Source organism: Giraffa tippelskirchi, chromosome 1 (assembly GCF_054371585.1).
Source record: "Giraffa tippelskirchi isolate mGirTip1 chromosome 1, T2T-mGirTip1v1.2.pri, whole genome shotgun sequence".
In the NCBI taxonomy this organism is placed as follows: Eukaryota; Metazoa; Chordata; class Mammalia; order Artiodactyla; family Giraffidae; genus Giraffa; species Giraffa tippelskirchi.
In genome coordinates, this window is record NC_137275.1 from 185,845,152 (window position 1) to 185,864,645 (window position 19,494).

At 44.5% G+C, this 19,494-nt stretch overlaps 1 protein-coding gene across 2 annotated transcripts in view; it reads right to left on the reverse strand.

Moving 5' to 3' along the window:
* LOC145538615 (dynein light chain roadblock-type 1-like) overlaps positions 1 to 19,494 on the reverse strand; it is a 518,123-nt gene that overhangs the window by 495,196 nt on the left and 3,433 nt on the right. The window contains exons 3-8 of one of the 2 annotated variants that reach the window (XM_081570951.1): positions 19,315 to 19,398; positions 14,253 to 14,345; positions 13,481 to 13,545; positions 10,448 to 10,566; positions 7,695 to 9,083; positions 2,948 to 3,143 (exon numbers count right to left, since the gene is read on the reverse strand). In XM_081570951.1, coding sequence (XP_081427077.1) covers positions 8,051 to 8,374 — 324 coding nt within the window. In that variant the 5' untranslated portion in view covers positions 8,375 to 9,083; positions 10,448 to 10,566; positions 13,481 to 13,545; positions 14,253 to 14,345; positions 19,315 to 19,398 and the 3' untranslated portion in view covers positions 2,948 to 3,143; positions 7,695 to 8,050. Of the gene's footprint in view, positions 1 to 2,947; positions 3,144 to 7,694; positions 9,084 to 10,447; positions 10,567 to 13,480; positions 13,546 to 14,252; positions 14,346 to 19,314; positions 19,399 to 19,494 lie in introns of those variants that run through there. The other variant, XR_014077101.1, reaches the window with a different exon arrangement.

Sequence of the window (19,494 nt, forward strand, 5' to 3'; positions counted from 1 at the left end):
ACTGCTGTATATATCATATACATGTATATATGAGATACATCACTCAGCTAGAGCCAGACATCCTGGAATGTGAAGTCCATTGGGCCTTAGGAAGCATCACTACAAACAAAGCTAGTGGAGGTGATGAAATTCCAGTTGAGCTATTTCAAACCCTAAAAGATGATGCCGTGAAAGTGCTGCACTCAATATGCCAGCAAATTTGGAAAACTCAGCAGTGGCCACAGGACTGGAAAAGGTCAGTTTTCATTCCAATCCCAAAGAAAGGCAATGCCAAAGAATGCTCAAACTACTGCACAACTGCACTCATCTCACACGTGAGTAAAGTAATGCTCAAAATTCTCCAAGCCAGGCTTCAACAGTACATGAACTATTAACTTCCAGATGTTCAAGCTGGATTTAGGAAAGGCAGGGAAACCAGAGATCAAATTGCCAACATCCGCTGGATCATCGAAAAAGCAAGCAAGTTCCAGAAAAACATCTACTGCTTTATTGACTATGCCAAAGCCTTTGACTGTGTGGACCACAACAAACTGTGGAAAATTCTTCAAGAGATAAGAATACCAGACCACCTGACCTGCCTCCTGAGAAATCTATGTGCAGGTCAGGAAGCAACTGTTAGAACTGGACATGGAACAACAGACTGTTTCCAAACCGGGAAAGGAGTAAATCAAGGCTGGTTATTGTCACCTGCTTATTTAACTTCTATGCAGATATACATCATGAGAAATGCTGGGCTGGATGAAGCACAAGCTGGAATCAAGATTGTCAGGAGACATATCAATAACCTCAGATATGCAGATGACACCACCCTTATGGCAGAAAGTGAAGAAGAACTGAAGAGCCACTTGATAAAAGTGAAAGAGGAGAGTGAAATGTTGGCTTAAAACTCAACATTCAGAAAACTAAGATCATGGCATCCGGTCCCATCACTTCATGGCAAATAGACGGGGAAACAATGGAAACAGTGACAGACTTTATTTTGGGGGCTCCAAAATCACTGCAGATGGTGACTGTCGCCATGAAATTAAAAGATACTTGCTCCTTGGAAGAAAACCTATGACCAACCTACATAGCATATTAAAAAAGAGAGACTTTACTTTGCCAACAAAGGCCCATTTAGGCAAAGCTATGGTTTTTCCAGTAGTCATGTATGGATGTGAGAGTTGGACTATAAAGAAAGTTTAGCACCAAAGAATTGATGCTTTTGAACTGTGGTGTTGGAGAAGACTCTTGAGAGTCCCTTGGACTGCAAGGAGATCCAACCAGTCCATCCTAAAGGAAATCAGTCCTGAATATTCATTGGAAGGACTGATGCTGAAGCTGAAACTCCAATACGCTGGCCACCTGATGCGAAGAACTGATTCACTGGAAAAGACTCTGATGCTGGGAAAGATTGAAGGCAGGAGGAGAAGGGGATGACAGAGGATGAGATGGTTGAATGGCATCACCGACTCAATGGACATGAGTTTGAGTAAACCCTGGGAGTTGGTGATGGACAAGGAAGCCTGGTGTGCTGCAGTCCATGAGGTCACAAAGAATCGGACACGACTGAGCAACTGAAATGAACTGATATGTATGATACTGTATATATGATACACACACAAATACATATGCATATAAAACAATGCCCTTCTCTTTTTCTGGCCACACCACACAGCCTGCGAGTTCTTAGTTCTCTGACCAGTGATCAAACCCAGGTCCCTGCAGTGGAAACACAGAGGCTTAACCATTAGACTGCCTGGAAAGTCCCAAAACAATACCAATTTTGTAGGAACATATTCTAACATAGAGTTATACTTTCAACCCATTAGAATAGAGTTGTCTCTGGGGTGGAGGGTCTGGGAAGTGGGCCATGAGAAGAAAATTAAGGGATAATGATAATAAATAAGTGCAACTTTGCATACATACAGCAGAGAGCTTCTGTGATGATAAACCTTGAACCAGGGATATAATGAACTCAGTCTTCTTCAACTTTGATTGGAAAACATGGTGCAGATTGTTGCATCTATCCCAGAACAAGCACTAAATTTGACCACCTAATATTTCTGAGTTTCCTGTCTTCCAAGACAAGAAGGAAACACACAAAATTACAAATCTGGGTTATGTCAACAGAAACACCACTATTTGTGAGATGAGACAAACCTTGTCCTAGCACTAAACTCCCAATATAAAATCTACCTTAGAATTAGCCCTGAAGATTTTTACACTGTGCTCAATGAAGCCCTGAGATCATGCAGGGGAGTGTGAGAGTAAGGAAAAATCTAGAGAAGGGTGTAAGGTAAAAGAAGAAGGTAAAAGAAGGGTGAGAGGGAAGACATGGCTCTAGAGCCTCTAGCTTCCACTTCAACCATGTTCATCTATTATAAGCATGCAGTTTCTACATAAGCTTGTCCTTGAAGAAAGGGTTTTGTGATTAAAAAGAAAAAAGTCAGAGCCACTCTCCTATAACTTTATATAAGATATTGAACAATTCAATGAGAGTAGCCTCAACAGTGGTTATACAAAAGTTGCAGAGTAGTCTTCATATCGCCGTTTCTTTTATCAACACTAGATGAAAACTGAAGGCATAATATTAGATCACCAGTCTCTGAAAGGACACTTCTATGGGAAGCTAAAGTAATGTATTATGGGTGTGTGTCTTCCTGGTAACAGGAATCACTAAAGCAGAATGAGCTTAGAGAATCCAGAAGAATTGATGGTTACTCTCCTTTGAGCTGACTCTCCAAGGTCCCTGTCAGGCTGCTCTCAGGAGATTTAACAGGTTAAGTACTCCAAGTTAACAGGTACGTTCAATCGTTGAGTGAAAGGGAGCCATTGATTTTAAGAAAAATTGAAGTGTTATTAAACACAAAGAGCCCAATTTGTATTCTTCTCCAAAAAGAAAGTCCCCTAGCTTCCCTCCAATGTGTCAATGTGCATGGGCACATACAAAAGAATACACACATACCTGCGTGGAAGTGGGTTGCTGAATCACTTAGGCATGTGTGATGTCGCTTGAGTCATGTTCAGCTCTTTGCAACACTATGGACTGTAACCCACCAGGCTCTTCTGTCCGTGGGATTCTCTGGGCAAGAATACTGGAGTCAGTTGCCATGCCCTCCTCCAGGGGATCTTCCTGACCCAGGGAGTTGAATCCACATCTCCTGCATTGAAAGCAGATTCTTTACCCATTGAGCCACCCAGGAAACCCTAGAATCACTTATAGGTAGGGTCAAATTTCCACAGAGAACAGCTTGCCATCTGCATACTTGAATAGTGGCTCAACTGAAGTCCTATGCAGCCATCCCAGGAAAGGGAAAATTTGAGGGGGTTGCCTTCACAATTTTAAGATCAGTCATAACAAATCTATATGACTATTAAAGACCCTAAATATTGTTCTAATTCTTCTTGTAGATCATCAGAGGGCAAGATATCAGACTCTAACATGGGATCAGGGACACTGGACTGGATTCAGGGGTAAACAAAATTGGCTTACAGGCTGCCAAGCACAGACTCAGGGAAGATTAGAAAGCTGGCTCATGGACTTTCAACTTTTGGCAATAGTGGCATGGCTAATATTGGACTAACATCCATGCCAATGACAATCATAAACTCTAGACAATGTATTAAAAATAACACATAAGTATTTGAAGGGCTACAGAGTGACCTATAGGGAGAATCTAGAGGGGTAAGACTTAATGAACGGGAGGTCTCTCATCTTACTAAGGCTTCTATAACAAACTCAGTGGTTTAAACAACAGAAAGTTATTGACTCACAATTCTGAAGGTTCGAAGTCTTAGCGTGGGGCAAGATTGGGTACCTCTAAGAGCTGTGAGAAAGAATCTATTTGATGCCTCTCTCCTAGCTTCTGAGGTTTGTTGGCCATCACTGACATCCCATGGCATGTAGAAACATCATCCCAATCTCTGCCTTCATTTTCACATGGAGCTCTCCCTATGTGTGTGGGCCTGTGTCCAAATGTCCCTTTGGTTACAACTCACCCTAATGACCCCATTTCAAATTGATTATCTCTGCAAAGACCTTATATCTAAATGAGGTCACATTCTGAAGTCCTGGGGGTTAGGACTTCAACATACGAATTTGACAAGACATAATTCAACCAATAGCAGGAAGAAAACTGGATGCTAATGGCATTTACCTGACTTTTCATCTCCAGGTACACCTGGGTCCACAGGGCACATGGAAAATAGGTTTTGAGCAGAAAGCAGTCAACTTACTGGGCTCCAAAGTCAGAGATTGGAGTGTAGGGTTGTCATAGTGGCTAGAAATTGAGGAGGGAAATTCAGAAAAGAGTGGGCCACCAAAGGGTGAGGCACAGAATATGCATAAAATCTGCCTTCAAAATCTTAGCTGAATTCTAAATTGCTCACAGGTTGAGTAAGGCTCTAAAAAATCCACTGAAAGCTATTACTTGCAGGGTAAAAGAGGTAAGAAAAGTCAGTTCAGGCTGTTATTAAAAAAGTACAATGGTGTAGGTGGCTTAAACAAGAGACATGTATTGCTCACTGTTCTGACAGCTGGGAAGTCTAAGATCGAGGTGCTGGCAGATTAAGTTTCTGGTGAGAGCCTGCTTCCTGGTTTGCAGATGGCTACCTTCTTGTGGTCCTCCATAGAAGAGAGAGAAAGAGCTCTGGTTTCTTCCTCTTCTTATAAGGACACTAATCCCATGTGTGAGTACCTCACTGGCTCAGACGGTAAAGAATCTGCCTGCCAATGCAGGACATGCAAGAGACGCAGGTTCAATCCCTGGGTCAGGAAGATCCCCTGGAGAAGGAAATGGCAACCCACTCCAGTATTCTTGCCTGGAGAATACCAAGGACAGAGGAGCCTGGTCCATGGGATCACAGAGTCAGACACGACTGAGCTACTAACACCCTCGTGATCTCATCTAAATCCAATTATCTCCCAAAGTTTCCATCTCCAAATACCATGACATCAAGCCTTAGGACTTCAACATATGATTTTGGAGGAGGCATAAACATTCAGTCCATAGCAGAGATATTGCAACGGCTATCTCATGTGAAGAGGGGGTTTGGGATTCAAACTAACCTAGTATAGAGGTCTTCGGCAAACCCCAAAAGCCTTCCTATGGCAAACCACCTAATGCAAAGAGCCAACTCATTGGAAAAGAGTTTGATGCTGGGAAAGATTGAAGGCAAAAGGAGAAGAGGGCAGTGGAGGTTGAGATAGTTAGATAGCATCACCAACTCAATGCACATGAATTTGAGCAAATTCCAAGAGATATTGAGCAACAGGGGAGCCTGTTGTGCTGCAGTTTCGGGGTCACAAAGAGTCGGACACAACTTGGCAACTGAACAACAACAACAAGGGTGATAATTTCAAAGCAGAGACTATATCTGAGCCCCAAACTTAGGGAAAAACTGAAATAGAGCCATCCTAGAAGAGCCTAAAATCAAGTTTCCACAAATCAAGGTGCTCCGTCAGTGATTAACTGCTTTATAGAACAAAACACTCTTCAGTGTAGGAAAACAGAAACCAGAATCTCTAGGGTATATCATCCATAATGTTCAAAAGATAATCAAATGTTGCTGGGCACGCAAAAAAGTAGAAAAATGTGACAAATAATCAATACATAAAATAGTCAATAGAAATAGACCCACAGACAACACAGACATTGGAAAGATCTCTTAAGTAACTGGGGGAAAAGGAAAGGGTTTAAATGAGACATTTGCTTTGAGTGTAAAATTTAGGGAACTTCCCCAAAAAGTTCAATTGTCAAAATAATATAATGCAGTATTTTAACAAATCAAAATCAATGCAGATGTTAACAAACATCAAAAATTTAAATAAAGATAGGATTAATAGCAATGCCAAGCTTTATTGGAACATGGGAAAGGAAAAATCAAAAATATTGATCCTGTCTTTATTTTTAATTTTTTTTCAGGAAAAGAATGATAAAATATCAGGCTAAGTTTTTCCAAATCTAGATAAAACAACACCAAAGAACCATGAAGCCCAGAAAAGTCCCCATAGGACAGATACAAAGAAAACCTCTCTGAGGGGTATCATCATCAAATTGCTGAAAAAGAAAGAAATCACAAAAGCAATCTGAAAACTACACATAGCAACAGGGCACCAACAACTAGAATAGTGGCTGACTTATCAGAAAAAAATGGAAAACAGAAAGTAACATAAGGGTATCTTTAAAGTGCTGAAAAAATAAAAATTTAAAAATAAAAATATGCTATATCCAGTGAAAACATGGATATGTTTTCATATCCATGAAAGTTTTGAAAGACTGAAGGCAAAATCAAGGTATTTTAGATCATTTAAAGCACAGAGTATTCATTGCTAGCAGACCCATGCCACCAAAAAAAACAAAAAATTGCTAAAGGAGGTTGTTCAGTCTGAAAGAAATGACACCAAATGGAACTGTGGATCTATAGGAAGGAAGAAGAGCACTGAAAATGGTAAATACATCAGTAAATTTCTCTATTTTTTTCTTAGAGTTTTTCAAAGAAAATTGACTACAGCAAAGTAGTAATAATGTAATGTAAGACTTATAAAATATGCAGAATTATGTATGTGAAACAATAGAACAAAAGACATTAGGGATACATGTAATTACATTTTCTGTAGATTCTTACATTAAAAAAAGCATGGTATAATATTAATTTCAGGTATATGTGATTAAATTAAGGGTCAATATGACAATCCCTAGGCAAAAGACTTTTTAAAAAAACACAAAGACGTATTAGCTAAAAAGCAAATAAAGACAGATCAAAACAGTCCCATAAATCCTTGAGACTCTTCATTTTTTTCACTCTATTCTCTCTGCTGTTCAGATCTGATAAATGCTGTGTTTCTGCCTTCCTCTGACACTACTCTAGGAGACGGGGAGGCACTGCCCTTTACTGATAGGTGGGCGTAGAAGTTCAGGTTCCCTACTTGGACCCTCAGGTGGGAAGGGTCTTGTTACTGCTGGGCAGGGCTGGGAGTTCTGGGTCTCCACTAGGCGCCCCAGTGAAACCACCTGGCTGGAAGAATGGGGGGTTCTTCATACGTAGTCATATGCAATTCTTAATCCAGTGCCTCAGACCGCTCAGCCACACTACCCAGTTTCACATGCAATTCTTTGGAACACTATGGACATAGCTGGTCAGGCTTGTCTGTCCATGGGATTTCCCAGGCAAGAAAACTGAAGTGGGTAGCCATTCCCGTCTCCAGGTGATCTTCCCCACCCAGGGATTAAACATGGGTCTCCTACATTACAGATGGATTCTTTACCATCTGAGCCACCAGGGAAGCCCCAGATGGGAAGGCCTGAATGGGAGGCGAAACCTCCTTAATTCTCTCTGGGTGATCTCTCCTGAGGGATGACAGCATGGTGACTGGAGTCCTCACTGTTCATTGGTCCTTACCTCCAGCCCCCAACATGGCACGGGCACCTCATTACAGCCTTGCGAGAGTCAGAATCCTGGATTCCCACTTGGCCTTAGCTGGTGGGACAGGGCTATAGTCTCTTCCCTGGTGCTTGTTTGGAGCACACTAGTTAGAGTCTAAATGTTTTATGTCTTGCTTGGCACCCTTTTCCTGGTCCTCTGGCTAGAGAGCAGGCTTGAGGTGGGGGTGGGTGTTTTTTTTCCTCTCTGCATCTGTTAACATGCCTGGGGTGCCTGTTTCTTTAGCTCCAAATCTGGATATAAAAGATAAGAAGACCAAGGGAACTCACCATTGGATCTTTTCTCAGGTCCCAAAAGCCCTTGGAGTGTGCCTTCTTTCCTCAACCTTTCTAAGTCTCCTTCTGCTTGTTTTATTTTTTTTAAGCATTCTGGTTATTTTTAGTTAAAGAAAAACAGCCTTTTCCAAGGGCACAAAGTCAGAAGGAAACAGGGTGTGGGCTTCTCACAAGCTCTTGCTCCAAAACCTCCTGGAAAATCAGGGGCAGCTGGCCAGGAATGACGTTGGTGGGGTGGGAGGGGCTGCAGCCCACCCAGGTCATGGACTGGTCTGGGTGGGGCTCTAACGGGCCTTCCACGTGCCAGTCAGTGGACATGATTAACGCTATTATTCTTGAGGGGCATTAAATTAAGGAATGACACAGGGAGCGAAGAAAGCGGCTTTTTCAGTTGGATTCTGAATCACAATAAGGAAATAGTCTTTATCTGGTGGAACCATAATTTCATTTTTCTTGGAGCGAATTCGAAGGAAGGTGAAGTCATTCTGGGGGTTAATTTTGCGCACGGTGCTCCGGGCCTTCAAGATGAAGATGTGCATGAGGTTGGCGTACTGTGTGGTGGTGGGATTGTCCATGGTGCTCTTGATGGGAATGCCTTCTGTGTTTACCACGATGATTCCCTGCACGCCCTTCTGGCTCTGGAGTCGCTTCAGGGTCTCCTCCACCTCTGCCATCTCGGACCGATCCGGGAGCTCCGCGTCGCCGGCCCTCAGCCCAGTCCCGCAGCCTCTCTGCGCCTGCGCACAATCCTTCTGCTTGTTTTGTATATAAGGTCCAGGGTCTTTTCATTGTACTTAGCAGGAGGAATAGGGAAAACTACATCTACTCCGTCTTCCCAAGGTGGTAGTGCTGAATTGCTTTTCTCTTTTACAGTTTTCTCTTCCAGTGGAACACTTTGAGGACAAGATGCGAACTTCCTTCATTTTGGTTTCTTCAGCACCCGGCCATGATTGTGCTGAAGAATGAATGTCAGAATGAATGTAGTGCCTACGGGACCATAAAGAACCCTCTGCAGGAGCCAGCTCTTCCCACTCTGCTTTCCAGCGTTTTGCTGAGACTGTGGGTATTTCTTCCCTCAGCATACGGCTGGGACCCTGAAATTCCACATTATGTGTCAAGGGCTTACTCTCTGCTTTGACTGTGTGCTGTCTTAATGGCCCACCGCGGGGAAAACAGACCAGAGAGGAGGAAAGAACAAAGGCCAGAGTTCTAAAGTGTCAGGAGGACATGCCCTTCGGCAGAAAGTTCCCAGAGAAGAAAACACTAGAAAGCCTTGAGAGGGATTGTGCCCAGATGTTTTCATCTCATCTCTCCATTTGCTGCTGCCTCCGAAGCTGCTGGGTTAGAGTCAGAGCAAACAAAGCAGGGGCGCTTGGGGGATTTCTCAAATTGAAAGAAAATTGCATCTCATTAAAATGTGCGCACACACTCACAAAGCCATCGAGTACGCGAGTTCTGGGTTACATGAATTCCCACACCGCTGGGTAATTTATTCAGTTCCTATTCCCACGCTATGGAGACACACTGAAGTACAAACCAGCAAACATAAATAATGAATAGCTTTCGTGCCTTAATCAATCATAAACACTGTGTTAAGTCCCTCAGGAGAGACTTGTAATGAAATCCTCCATTTGTGGTTTGGGGTGCCCCTTTCTCATCTGGGAGACTTGTGGGCCAGCATCTCCCTCTCTATGATGTTACTGGAAGGGACAAATCCCAGTCTGGGCCAGTCAGTCTCACACACTCCCGTCCTTCAGAGGAATAGATATGATTAAATCAGCCCTATACAATAGAAACAATATTTAAACCACATAGGAAATAAGACATTTTCTAGTAGTCACATTACAAAAAGTAAAAAGAAATAGATGAAATTATTTTTCATAATACATATTATACTCATAATGAAAATACTATTATTTCAATATGCAAACAATATTTTTAAAAATTATTACTGAGATGTTTACAACTTTTAGGTTAAATCTTTGAGGTATAGTGTGTCTTTTATATTTATGGGGCATCTCAATTTGGACCAGTAAAGTTCAAGTGTCAACAACTAGAGGTGGCTAGTGGCTACCATACTGGATGCATGCATGCATACATGTTAAGTTGCTTCAGTCATGTCCGACTTCACAACCCTATGGATTGTAGCCCACCAGGCTCCTCTGTCTATGGGGATTCTCCAGGCAAGAATACTAGAATGGGTTGCCATGCCCTCCTCCAGGGGATCTTCCTGATCCAGGACTCAAATTTGCATCTCTTACATCTCCTGCATTGGCAGGCAGATTCTTTACCACCTGGGATGGCCCACCATATTGGGTAGTACAGATATAAACCATGAGTGAATAAATAAATGAGTGGGTGAGTGAAAGAATAAAGTTTGTGAGTGAATATAAGATTGACCACTGGCTGGTCCCTCATGCCCATCACATATGCTGGTTGGAGGAGAGTGGGCAAGAACTCAACACCTCATCATTATCACCAGTGTGAATATTCCTGCCTTATGCTTGTATACCAGTTCACTCTTTCCAGACTTTTTTCCCATGCACACTTTGGTCCTCCCAACAGCCCTGGGAAGGTGGTAGGAATCTGCAGGAATGATAGGATCCCAGGCCTGATAGACAGCCCCACTCCGCCCCACCACCCTCTCAGCTGTCGACAGACAGACAATGCCCCAGAACCACCACCACGAGAAATCCTGGGCTGGGAAAGCTCACTCTTCTCATGTCTCCTTGGCAGGAGTCACTTACCTCCACTGACTGCCTTTGTGCTGCCGCCATGTCTTGTTCCTCACTTGGGGAGTGGTACCTGCCATGTTTTACTCCAAAGGCAGCCAAATCCATGGATGTTCTCTGGAGGAACTGCCTTCCTGGAGGCGGTAATAAAGCCCAGCCTTGGTAATAAAGCCCAGTCTATATATAGACTGTACTATACAGTTCACCAAGAACTCGCACACAATCTCTAATCGCTCTCTTTTCAGGACCGGCCCAGCCCAGCCATGCCTTAGCCTGGAAGGACAATTCCAGGATGAGGGTCTCAGAGCCCAGTGTGGACTCAGGCAGGATGTTTTACCCAGAGCACAGGCAAGGGCCATTGAGTGAATGTACACACACACAGGCCATGAGACCCAAAAGTCATGTCTGTAAAGAATCAGAAGGAGGCCTAGGTGGCCAGATTATTACAATCAGAGGGGAATGTGGAACCAGATGGGATTAGAGAGGGAGACAGGACCCAATCAGACATGTTGGCCTGGAAAGTGAAATTAACCCTCAAATTTCTGTAGAGACAGAAAACACATGAGTGGTTGTCTGAGGGCAGGGCAGGGAGAGGAAGAATGGGGAGTGATTGGTTAAAAGGTGTGAGGTTTTCTTTTGAGTGATGAAAAAAGTCTCAGAACTAGGTCGTGGTGACGGTCACAATATTGTGAATGTACTAAGTGCCACTGAATTGTACACCTCAATAATAAAAAAAGAATGAGTGTTAGAACTCAAATTCAAAGCTTGTCATCAAGACGAGCTCTCCTTCCCCATCGACTAAGCCTACACAGCCCAGTAGACACTTTTTCTGTGGCTCAAGGACGTCTTTGTGCTTGTGTGCTAAGTTGCTTCATTCATGTCTGACTCTTTGAGACCCTATAGACTGTAGCCCATCAGGCTCCTCTGTCCACGGGATTCTCCAGGAAAGAATACTGGAGTGGGTTGTGATGTCCTCCTCCAGGAGGTCCCACCCAGGGATGGAACCCACATCTCTTGTGTCTCCTGCATTGGCAAGTGGGTTCTTTACCACTAGTGCCACCTGGGAAGCCCAAGCACATCTTCAGAGACAGGCAAAATCAGGCAAACCTTGAACACCCTGCCACACCCACAGATAGGCACACTGAATCAACAGCAGAGCAACCCAGCAGAGAAGACTGGGAATTACCCACTGTCAAGTCTGGAAGATTTGATGCCTTCTGTCTGACAAGAGAGCACGGAGCCCAGTCAGGGAATGAATGTGATATAAAGGGTAGCATCCTAAAGTCCTAAACTCCATTCCTCAGCTCGTTAGGGAACTTCAATCTTTGAAATTTGTAAACCTTTCTTGAAGTTATTTATATGCTCAGCTAGTGCAGTATCTCTTGGGGATAAAGAGTTGCATAAATTTATACTACTCACAGGGCAAAGCAGAATTCCCTTTAGTTCTCCTAAAATTATCTCCTGTCAAGTTTTATGGGGATGGAGGAGAAGGAGGAATTTAGGTCTAAGATGTCAGGATTCCAACACATACTCTCTCTTTCATGATCAGCTTACCTTTCATCTCATCCTCTCTCAGACTTGATCTTTCCAGACTTAAAAAACTCTAATTGCTCCCCCGTCTCTCTTGATCATTTTAGTTGCCTTTTCTATAGCTTTTACCTATTTGTCTTTCCTCTCTCTCTCTCTCAAAAGGGAGTGATGAGAATCTCCTGAAGTATTAAGAGACATTGAAGCAGCAGCATCTACCATTACTGAATCTGCTAAATGCCTGGCCCATCAGATGCATCTGTGCATTTAAAAGTGAAGGAAGTCAGAAACATACAAACAAATACTGTATATTAACCTACATATGTGGAATCTGAAAAAAATGGTATAGACAATCTCATTTACAAAGCAGAAACAGAGACACAAACATAAAGAACAAATGTATGGATACCAAGAAGAAAAGCGGCTGGGATGAATTGGGAGATTGGGATTGACATCTGTACGTGCTGTGCTGTGCTTAGTCGCTCAGTTCTGTCTGACCCTTTGTGACCCCATGGATTGTAGCCCACCAAGCTCCTCTGTCCATGGGGATTCTCCAGGCAAGAATATTGGAGTGGGTTGCCATGCCCTCCTCCAAGGGATCGTCCCAACTCAGGGATCAAATCCAGGTCTCCTGCATTAGAGGTGGATTCTTTACTGTCTGAACCACCAGGGAAAACCAAGAATACTGGAGTGGGTAGCCTACCTCTTCTCCAGCGGATCTTCCTGACCCAGGAATCAAATTGGGGTCTCCTGCATTGCAGGCTGACTCTTTACCAGCTGAGCTACCAGGGAAGCCCATATATACACTATTATGTATAAAATAAATAACTAATGAGCACCTACCATACAGCAGAAGGAGCTCTACTCAGTGATCTGTGGTGACCTAAATGGGAAGGAAATTCAAAAAGGAGGGGATATATTGTATACATATGGGGCTTCCCAGGTGGCACTAGTGGTAAAGAACCTGCCTGTCAATGCAGGAGACATAAGACATGCAGGTTCAATTCCTGGGTTGGGAAGATCCCCTGAAGGAGGGCGTGGCAACCCCCGACTCCAGTATTCTTGCCTGGAGAATCCCATGGACAGAGGAGCATGGTGGGCTACAGTCCATGGGGTTGCAAGGAGTAGGACCCAACTGAGCAACACACATGCATATGTAAACATATAGCTGATTCACTCTGCTGTACAACAGAATCTAACACAACATTGTAAAGCAACTATACACCAATAATATTTTTTTAATTATAAAAAAATAAATAAAATTCACACCCTCTTTGTAGGCTTACAGGTCTACAGGGCCCTGCACAATCCAGCCACTGCCTTCCTATCCAGCCTCATCTCATATCACTCTGCTGTACACAGAGCTCTGGGCACTCTGGTTTCTTCCAAATGCATCAAGGTTCGTTGAACCTCAGAGTTCTTATACATGCTCCCCATTTAACAGAAGAGACACTGTGCCTGTTATGGGGAAAGCACTCCATACGTATTTTGTTGAGTGATGATGACTCAAAGCTTAAGCACCTTCTGGGCTCTGGAAATTCAGAGATGAATAAAATGCCATCTTGCCTCAAGGGAATCTCAACCTCCTGGGAAAGACAGAAAAGTAAAGCAGTAAGTAAAAACCACAAATAGCAACTGCATCTGTGCTATGGCAGGGACACAGCAGAGTTAGGGGACACAGAGGAGGGTCACATGAGGGGTATCAAGAAAGGCTTCCTGGAGGAGGTGACATTTAACATGAGCTTGGAAGGATGAGGAAGAACTGTCCAGTGGTGGAAGGGGAACCCTTTCCAGGCAGAACAAACCACATGAGTAGAGTCACTGAGGAGTGAGAGGGCTCTGTGAGTAACTGGAAACAGGGTGATAGCGGATAACAATCTAGGAGACATGTAATGAAGAATCTCAAGTAGCCAAGTCTTTTCAGAACCTCCCCAGAGCCCAGCACCAAAACATGTCCAAATAGGAACAGCGAACAGCCCTCTAAGAGCATGGAAACTCCAGATGGAGCTGCTGCCATCAATACTGCAGACTCAGGACTTCCCTGGTGGTCCAGTGGTTAAAGAATCTGACTGTCAATGCAGGAGACATGAGGTCGATCCCTAGTCAGGAACTACCCCACATGCCATGGGGCAACTCAGTCCTCATGCCGCAATAATGAGAAGCCTGAGAAGCCTGAGCACTGCAAGAAAATAGTAGCCCCTGCTCACTGCAACTAGAGAGAAAGCCCTCGTGCAGCACAGCCAAAAATAATTAATTTTAAATAAAAGAATTTTTAAAAATTCTACCCACTTACTCAGTTTCTTTCATCTCCTTCCTGTGGAACAGATACTCCTTGGTGACTCAGATTCTAAAGGCTGTCAATATTCAACACCCATTCACTGGAGACCTACAACATGCAGGCATGACACCAGGAGTAGAGAAGATGCAAAGAAGATTATCCCAGGTCATTCAATTTTTATACACACACTGATGTTCTTACCTTCATTCACACACACTCACACCAGGAGAGTCACCCCTCACCCTTTAGTCCAAGACCAACTGACAGCCCCCTGCTGAGGATTCCCTCCTTTGAGTCTCCCACTCACTCCAGTACCTCCTTGAAGATGCCTGGGAGTCTACTGACCAGAGAAAAAATTTCCATGATGACATGAGAGGGGAGGTTCAAACAAACCCACATGGAAGAGTTAACATCTTGCCTAAATGTCTCAGACAAGGTGATGCCCATGAGCAAGGGATCCCTTTTTGTTAAGTCTAGGTCCAGCTCTCCAACCAGCTGGAGCTCCTAGGAAGCAAAGCCTCTTTGTCCTGAATCCTACTTGGAGACACTCACCTGAGTGTTTTGGACTTTCAAGACTTTGGACAGGTATTTCCCCTCTGCCTTTCTCATGTGTCTTCCTGGAGAGCTCCTGCTGGCATCTTCAGCATCTAACTCATGGTCACCACCACTGGGAAGCCCTCCTGGGTCTCCTCAGTGATGCCACAGCACATCTGGTCATCTGGAGGGGCTGATGCCATCCCCACTAAATGGTGACTTCCCCAAAGACAGGGACCATATCATTCATCTCTCTCCCTACAATATTAAACTTTGTGCCAAGCACATGGTAAAAGCTTGGTTGAGATGAATAAATCAGAGAAACCAAGGGGGGTTGTTCTTTGTGTAAAATAGATATTAATAGCTAGTGGGAAGCTGCTATATAACACAGGGAGCTCAGTTCAGTGCTCTGTGATGACCTAGAGGGGTGGGATGGAGGGGTAGGGGGGAGGTTCAAGAGAGAGGGGATATATGTGTACACATAGCTGATTCAGGGATTCCCAGGTGGCTCAGTGGTAAAGAATCCACCTGCCAATGCAGGAGACACAAGAAACACGAGGTTGATCCCTGTTTCAGGAAGATCCCCTGGATTAGGAAATGGCAACCCACTCCAGTAATTTTGCCTGGAAAATTCCATTGGCAGAGGAACCTGGCAGGCCACAGTCCATGGGGTTGCAAAGAGTTGGACACAACTGACCACTCACACAAGCACATAGCTGATTCACACTGTTGTACAGCAGAAACTAACAACACTGTAGAACAATTAAATTCCAATAAAAAAGAGGGGAGGCAAGTTCCTTTCTGGCTGGTGAAAAAGTTGCTGGATTATAAGGCCAGCTTCCCAGCTGCCCTCATGTCTGGGGACACCAGTAAGCACTTGGGTTGATGGCTCTGCTAAAGGACATGACTCCTGAAGACTATCTTTGCTGGTGGTGGATGGGTTGCTTTGCTGAACCGTCTCACACAGTCCCACCTTTCTTCAGCAGCAGTGAGACCCTGAGCTTAGCTATGTTGGCTCAGACTTGAAGTGTCCAGCTATTACCCTCTGCAACAATGGCCTCAGGGGCTAATGTAGAGAGAGAAACACGCAGAACAATTCTGAGCATACTTCCAGACCACCTGGCCTCTGCAAATGATGCCACCAACGGTCCCAACTCCTGCTTCAGACTGCAGAGCAGCTCCAAGCCAATGTCCCATCTGGCTGCACCAGGCAGAATAGAGAGGCAGACCCCAGACAGAATACTGTAAGCCCCCTTTCCCCTGCTCCTCCCCTCAAGGTAAGATGCTCTAGAGGTGATTCAACAGACAATCATAAAATTACTCTCCAGGGTAGAAGAGGGTTGGAAATTGGGACCATAAGACTTGAAAAAGGACACAGCAGCAAGGTCTCTAGGTTTTGTCTGTGTCATATACGCCAGATGGGGCACGGAAGAGTCCACAGCCCAGAACCACCAGGTACAGACAAAGAATTCAAGAGAAAGAAAAGGAAACCTGCTCTCTTTGGCAAAGGAGCTGGGAAGGGAGAAGCCCAGCAAGGTCCTGGCAGGGAAATCCTTACCCAGTGGCCCAGTCTGCCCACAGCAGCACTACCTGGGCAGGCCGACCCATTCCCACCTCATGAGGCAAGCTGGATAAGTGTCCTCTTGTCCCACCGCACCCACCCTCCCATCTCATGGGTGGGAGGTCCATCCCCTGGCAGGCCCACCCTCCACCTCTGGGAGCTGCCTCTGGGAACCCCACACCTCGCCACTCCTCTCAGATCAGCACCCAGGCTGTCTGCCCCATTGCACCTGCCCACCAGGTCCCCACCTGTTCCAGCTACCATGCTGAGCCCTTAGGGGCACCCACACTGTAGCTGCCACCCACCCTTCAACATTCTTTTATTTCCAGGTTACACTCTCTTGCAAGGATCCCTGAGCTGCAGAATTGAATAGAACATTCCAGAGTTCCTCCTTTCCCAGAATAAGTATATACCCCCTGCAACAGCAGGGCCAGAGGTTCTTGATAACAGCCCCTACACTCCCAGAGGACTTCCCTGGGAGTCCTTTTTACTTCAGACAGTAAAAAATCTGCTTGCAATGTAGGGGACCTGGGTTCGATCCCTGGGTCAGGAAGATTCCTTGGAGAAGGGAATGGCTACACATTCCAGTATTCTTGCCTGCAGAATTCCATGGACAGAGGAACGTGGCGGGCTACAGACCAGGGGGTCGCAAAGAGTCAGACACAAGTGAGTGACTTTCACTTTCATTTTTACACTTTTCACATTCTCTAAACACTCAGGGACCCCAAGCCTCAAATCTGCCTGAGTCCTTTTCCATGGTCCTAACACCCAGGTTCTTTCATGAGGCATCAGTTTACCCCATTAATTTCTCCTCTGCCCAGAACCCATTTTCAATTTAGCAGACGTGTCTCAGGCTTCCCTGGTAGCTCAGCTGCTAAAGCGTCCACCTGCAACTCAGGAGACCCCAGCTCAATTCCTGGGTCGGGTAGTTCCCCTGGAGAAGGGATAGGCTATCCATTCCAGTATTCTTGGAGAATTCCATGGACAGAGGAGCCTGGCAGTCTACGGTCCTTAGGGTCACAGAGTCAGACACAACTGAAGCGACTTAGCCCAGAGAACAGAGTAGCACTGGCCCAGGTTAGCAGGCAGAGAGCTAGTGGGTGGGGAGTGCCCTCCCCAAGAGCCGTAGAGGATATTTGCTCCAGCTCACAAGTCTAGAGTCATCAACTTCATTTTGAGTGATTTAATTATGGTTAATTAAGTGGATTAACTGCTTTGTACTATATGAATAGAAATAAATACCTCTTTCCTTTAGGTCTTAACATTGTTGTTTCAACTCCAAGTTCATGAGTGTGCTAGACATGTGTGATCTAACCAGCTCATCTCAGGTGGCTAAAACTAGATAGAGCAAGACCAAGAAATCTGGGGAGGCTGCTGCTGTCCTTGAATGGTGATGAGTGGGCCACAGTGTCGGGGACCTCACCACTGACACTGATGGATCCCTCTCAAAGGTTCTAGGCTACTTACACACATATTAATATTATCATCAGCTTATAGGTTGCGTAAGTATCACTGAATCCTGTGTGACATATAATCTCTTTTTGCGGTCCTACAGCTCTAAGGCAATGTTTTTCAAAGTATGATCCATAGACAGCCTGCAACAAAATCACCCCAGGGTGCCTGTTAAAAGGAAGATTTCTGGGTTCCACTGAGAACTTCTGATTCAGGGTCCTAGGAAGTGTGGCCAGGAAGACACATTTTAAATGAGCCCCTTGATATTTCTATTACTCCACATTTTTAGTAACTTTTAAATTTATGTTCTCCTTACCAGATCACGATGATGATAATGATGATAACGATGGTGATGGTGGCAGTGATAATGATAATGATGACGGTGGTGGTGGTGATGATGGAAGATACAATAAGATTCCTTTACATTTTTGGGGGGTGCTTTACTCTGTTCCAGAGTAGGCAATGGCACACCACTCCAGTACTCTTGCCTGGAAAATCCCATGGATAGAGGAGCCTGGTAGGCTGCAGTCCATGGGGTCGCCAAGAGTCGGACACGACTGAGCGACTTCACTTACTATTCATAAAACTCTTTCACTTTCATAGTTATTTCATGTAACTCTCACCAGGACTGGATTGTTGCAATCTCATTTACAGAGGATGAAGGAGCTAACGTTTAGAGAGAAGTTAAAAGACTTCCCAAGTTCCTCAAAGTATCTGCTCTGAGCTGTTTCCTTTTCCAGAGGAGACAGTCTTACATGAGTCAATTCACTCTGAGCCTATCCCCAGACACCACAACCTGGAAGTTGATTGACCAGACCTGATCAGGTCTCAGCTTAAGATCAGACAATCATTCAACTCAGGAACTAATCACAGGACCTTGAGTCACATTCTGTGCAGCCATAAAGACTCCAACTACCTGAGCCAACTACTCCTGACCTGGTTAAGACCTATAAACCTCCTTACCCTTCACACCCATCAGAAATACCATATGGTAGTCAGAAGACCTGGTATTAGACTGTTGTGACTGTACCTCTGCTAACTAAATGGGTATCCCTAGATCCTAACAGAAATCTCATCCCCTATAAAATGACAAGTCATAATAAGATTAAATGAAAATTATGCTTGTGAAAGTGAAAGAGAAGTGAAAGTGTTAGTCATTTAGTTGTGTCTAACTTTTTTGTGACCCCATGGACCATAGCCTGCCAGACTCCTCCATCCATGGAAACTTCCATGCAAGAATACTGGAGTGGGTTGCCATTTCCTTCTCCAGGAGATCTTCCCAACCTAGAGATCAAACTCGAGTCTCCTGCATTGCAGGCAGATTCTTTACCATCTGAGCCATGCATGGCAGATTATTCTGGTGAAGATGCTCTGTAATTGAAAAGTGTATAAGTATTATCTCATATGACTGTTAGAATCATTATCACCTTTTGGTCTCAAATTCAGACCTCCTTCCCTCTCCTCCCTGCCAACTCTCCTCACCGACCCCTGACCCAGCCACCAGCATGGCTACATAAGCCCCCAACATACAAGCAAAGAGTGGTTAGCGGTAATTCAAGGGTTGCTTTTCCTCCACAATTTGTAGCAGTTCAGAAAGGCAAGTCCAGCCATCAACTGTGTACAGAAAAGACGGCATGTCACCAAAGGGACCATTACCTCCTTGGAAAACAAGCAACATGGATTAGAATGGAAATTATTTGGGATCTTCAT